At 35.8% G+C, this 5,367-nt stretch overlaps 1 protein-coding gene across 1 annotated transcript in view; it reads right to left on the reverse strand.

The window, feature by feature from the left end:
- The window catches only part of LOC107684297 (homeobox protein Meis1-like), a 20,548-nt gene that overhangs the window by 10,151 nt on the left and 5,030 nt on the right, over window positions 1-5,367 (reverse strand). The window contains exons 7-8 of the mRNA XM_016480535.1: window positions 4,420-4,525; window positions 2,578-2,723 (exon numbers count right to left, since the gene is read on the reverse strand). Of these exons, the coding sequence (XP_016336021.1) occupies window positions 2,578-2,723; window positions 4,420-4,525 (252 nt within the window). The remainder of the gene's footprint in view (window positions 1-2,577; window positions 2,724-4,419; window positions 4,526-5,367) is intronic.

Here is a 5,367-nt window from a genome sequence, read left to right on the forward strand (position 1 = left end):
AAAAAAAAAAAAAACACAGTATAAGTAGTCAAAATGACTCATGCATTATAAAAAAATGGCAGCATATGGGTCTTGAGCAACAGTAAGAATGAAGAAAATAATGACTGGGTGAACTATTCCTTTGGTCTGCGCTGCAGCAGAATTAAAGGGTAATCAGTGAGCGGAGGTCTGCGAAATCACATTTACCACTGACAAACACGAATATGGAGATTGAAAATGATCAGAGCCTGGGAAGAGGCCGGGTGGAAAACATCTGAATTAGGTTTTGCATGCGCTTCTCGTGTTTCTAAACTTCAAACAGAAGGATGCAGTAATGTCTGCGATGGTGTTTGTGTGGCTGCTGGAGCTGAATGGATCAGGCAACTGTACGGGAATAAAGGTTGGGGGCGCGTTCTTTTACACCCACAACCTTTGACCCGCTAATGATCTCGGGGAATGTTGTAATGTCATCTATCTGCATGCTAACCACCTTATTCGGTGCCTGAAGGAAAGCCCTCGCATCTGTTTCCAGAGTCTGTTTCATTGTTTGCCTCCAAATCACAGTGAAGTGTGTTTAGGTGTTCGTGTGCTGCTACAAAATATCTGTACAATAATGTTATAAATATGTACTTTTACCCTGTGACTGTCATGTTAGTTCTTAAGTTGATCATGTGCTGGTTCTCTTCTCATATAAACTGCTTTCAGCAGGGTTTGGCACTGTTGCTAATCTAATCACACAATACTCTAATAAGCATTAAGATACATAACACACAAATACTGAGTAAATGGTTTTTTACACTCCATATTGAAAAAATGATAAATATATCAACACTTCTTCAATTTTATTCACCATCTTGGATGGATTTTTTTTTTCCAGCTTGTGCATATTGTATTGACTCCTCTGTGAAGGATATTTGTGATTTTTGTGATTTTTTTTGGAAGTCAGTAAAACGGGTAAAAAAAAAGGGGTCATTTGTGAAATATTATTACAATTTAAAATAACTATTTTCTATATGAATATATTTTAAAATATAATAATAAATTATAATTTATTCCTGTGATGCAAAGCACAGAATTTTCAACATCATTACTTCAGTCTCCAGTGTCTTCAGAAATCATTCTAATATGCTGATTTGCTGCTCAAGAAACATTTCTTATTATTATTGATGTCGAAAACAGTTTTTGCTGCTTAATATTTTAGTGGACACTGTGATACATTTTTTAGGATTGAATAGAAACTTCAAAAGAACGACACATGAAACATAAATCTTTTGTAATGTTATAAATGTCTTTACTGTCACTTTTGAACAATTGACTGCACCCTTACTAAATGAAAGTATTAATTTCTTTCTTTCATAAATAAATAAATAAATATATATTAAAATAAATAAATCTTATTGAGCCCAAACATTTGAATCCATATGGCAAAAAATATATATTTCCAAATATATTTTTAAATATATTTCAAGATATACAAAAAAGTATATTAGTATAATATACTAATATATATTAGTATATTTTATAAATATAAATATATATATTTTTAAAAGGTATATTTTGATTAAAATGTACGCAGCGATTAGCGGTTAGCACATGTTTAGCTCGTTCCTGTCCTCTTGTGACTCTTCTATAAATAATAATAAAAATACAAAAGAACGAAAGCAATCTGAAAGCAAAAAAAAACTTCTAAAATGTTCCTACTTTAATGTTGGTTGCTCAGGCAGCTTTGGATTCTGCTGCTTTACATCTGCTGTCAAGAAGGGAACAAACTACCCACTAATTACCCAATCCAAATCACAGCCTTTATGTGGGATATGAGCTAGTGTTTATGAGGCAGTGTGAGCGCTTATTTGTTTGGAAGGAGATTCAACAAGTTTCCAAATGAGAGAGAAGGAAAACAAGGATACAGAGATTCTCTGAAAGCAATATCACTGATTATATATTCAAGGCTAGAGGGAGGGGGAGGGGCTCTGAGTTGTGCCCGCCCACTTTACCATGGAAACCGTTATCACACTGTACACATGACAACAGTAAGGAAACCCTGCCTGTGTTTCATCCCAATATATCGTTACACCGGTCATTAGTGCATCTCCGTGTATGTGTGTGTGTGTGTGTGTGTGTGTGTGTGTGTGTGTGTTCACTAACTAGCCTCCAGGCAATGTGGGAGCGTCACTGAGCTTGAAATAATGTAACCGTGCAGCTACAGACACGCCGCATGAGCTTCTTATCTTGTTCTGTGCATCTGTAAGCTGTTTTATAGGTTTATATGTGTATTGATGACCTTCAGATTAAGTTTACAAATATAGAAGCACAACTTAAGGTTACATGATAACTACAGAGCAACTTATAGCGATCCACATCCACATGCATTTAACTTGGACTATACTTTCATTACTGTCAATGTAGTTGAGCATTAATATTTCTGAAAGCTATAATTATGACATTTACATTTATATAGCATAAAGTTGAATAACTTTAGCCCTTAGTTAAGCACATTCTGGTTTGGTTTTTCCTCTATGACAAAATAACACACAATGCGATTTAAAATGATAAGAGCTTGATTTGCATAATCATTGGGAAAGCAGAGACATGTTTTACCGTGAGGTGCTGGAACAGCCATGCCCTCATGATGTTGGTTGCCAGTTTGGGAAAAATGCCTCTTTTCTTGTTGTTCTTCCTCTCTTTATCAGGGTCTTCATCGTCTCCTGTGCTTGGAGAGGCAACACTCTGATCCAGAAAGTCACCTGAGGAAAAGAAACCAATTACAGTTTGAACAGATTTGAGTGACAGTGTACTGATTTTTTATATATATTTGCATTGGCTTCATTAATTTTCATTTTGCTTTTTCACATTTTTTAGAACATTTAAAAGGGGGTTTTAACATTTCAAAAACCTTCTAATGAATGCAAATGCATATTTAGTTTGATGTTTTTTCTCTATTAAAGTACGTCACAAGTACTTCAATTTCATTCACCATAATTTGAGCATGACTACACTGTTCATTTCTTTCATCACAACATAATAATCACATTATTACTTTTTTATGCTCTAAATATGAATCATAACAACTATAATTATTTCAAATTCTGTTTGATATGGTTCCAACATCTCTGATGAGTTTAGTTAACAGTTAGTTTTATTAAAGTGGTCATATCATGAGGAGCCAAATTTTCCTTTCAGAGCTATAAATGTCCTCCCTTGTGAAAATGACCATTTATTGAAAATAACCAGAAAAAAAACATGGTTTCAGACTAGTTGTCATGTCAGACAGAAAAAAAACTGCACTGTAAAAAGTGTTAACCTGCAACTGTTACCTTAAATATACATAAAGGTAGTTTTGTTGGTATACATGAATGTATGTAGGATGATTCAGTGATGTTCAATAATATATTTGACCTGAATAAAAGCACTTAATTTAAATGTTACCTAAAATTGTAAAAGAAAAAAAGTAAAAATGCATAACATGGCCCCTTTAAATTCAGTCTAAAAACTAAAAAAATGTTTACAGTATAAAATATCTTTACCATTAACAGTCTTAAAAGCATGCTCATTCCTTTTATGCGTCAAAAAATGTCATGCAATTAAAATGTTAGCTGTTTTTGAAAACAAACTTCACATAAAAAAAGTAAAAAGGTTTGATATGGCCCCTGACCTAAAAGCTAAAAAAAATAATAATAATAAAATAAATTGTCATGCAAATGTTACAGTATTAAAAGTCTTAACCTTTAGTAGTTCTAAAAGCCTACTGGCAGCCCTTTAGGTTTATGCATCAGAAAAAAGGTACAAAATGTTATGGAAATTAAATTTTAGCCGTTTTTGAAAACAAAATTGACATAGAAAAGTAAAAAGGTATGACATAAAGCTTAAAATAAGAAGTCAAGCAAATGTTTACAGTATAAACAATGCTCTAGGACAGACTCTGTGCTTCATTGTGATCATTTAACTGTGTGTTAGTCTGTCTGTTGTTTCTCTTTCTCAGGTAGTGAGATATTCTGTTCGAGCCAGACTCACAGCTGCTGCGCTGAGGCACAGCGAACAAAAAACACACACACACACACACACACACACACAGATGTGGTGCTCGGGGAAGTATGTAGTTTGGTTTTTATTGGCCATGGTTGGTGCTCAGAGCAGAGGAGCCCAGAGAAGAGTCTTTATATCCATCATGCACCATTTCCTGTCCAACACACATCCACACACACACACACACACACACACACACGAGCGGCTGCAGTTATTTAGGAGCAGTCTACCGGTGTGTGTACTTGCATGTTTGTGTGTGTGTGTGTGTGTGTGTGTCTGAGACCCCCGTGGTGGTGCTAAAGTGTAAATGTATGCTAGAGATGACAAGCCTGCAGCAGATCTGTTTCACTTGGCACACAGCGAGACCTTCGCAAACACTCGTGTGTATATCTGTAGCGTAGCGTGTGAGTGTGTTACCGTGCTCGCTGCTGTTGTCTCCATTGTGTGAGCCGCGGCGTCTGCCACAGGCCACAGGAGCTTCAGAAGAATGAACAGATGCAGCGTCGTCCTCCCTCCAGAACGCCTAGAGAGAGACAGACAGAGAGAGAGAGACAGGTAGACAGAGTAATAAGCTGCGTTCAGCATAATATACGATTGGTTAAGTACAGTATAGCAGCGCATACCAGAGGTGTGCTGTAAGGAGTAATACAGAACACATGCTGCAAGAGCAAACAGTTGAAAAGCACTACAGACTGCTGTATATAAACACACGTGCGCATGCACGCACAAACATCTGCACCGAAATTATAATATAAACAAACACACTCACATACACGCACAGGATATTTTGAAAACCCATCTTGTTGGCTTTAACCGACCGAATGAAGCGGATGGATACGGCCCCGGACGCTGATTGGTCAATTGAGCATTCAAACTGTGCTAAAATATATAATATAATAACAGCTATGACGTGAAACACCTGTGCATCTGGCCAGTGTGTATATCACACATATTGTAGAGACCAACTATGAACGCTGCATGTCAGTGACAACTAAATATTTTTATTATGTTATAAAGATGCAATCTGATCAGTGTGTTGCATTTAACTGACACTAAACCTAGAGAGAAATGTCTTAACCCCGGGTTGGCAACCGTTCACACACAAGCGATAAGAGCAAGACAGATTAATTTTAGAAGAGACCGTGGCTAGTTGTCACATTTTTGACTCCAATCAGTATTTCTTATAGTGGCATTATTCAATAGATTCAATGTTTATATATTTATACACTTATATATTTATACACACACACACGCACACAGACATGTGTGTGTGTGTGTGTGTGTGTATATATATATATATATAATTATTTTACATTTATATATATATATAGAGAGAGAGAGAGAGAGAGAGGGTGAATTTTATAT

The sequence above is a fragment of the Sinocyclocheilus anshuiensis genome, unplaced genomic scaffold (genome assembly GCF_001515605.1).
Source record: "Sinocyclocheilus anshuiensis isolate Anshui unplaced genomic scaffold, SAMN03320099.WGS_v1.1 scaffold1371, whole genome shotgun sequence".
Taxonomy (NCBI): Eukaryota; Metazoa; Chordata; class Actinopteri; order Cypriniformes; family Cyprinidae; genus Sinocyclocheilus; species Sinocyclocheilus anshuiensis.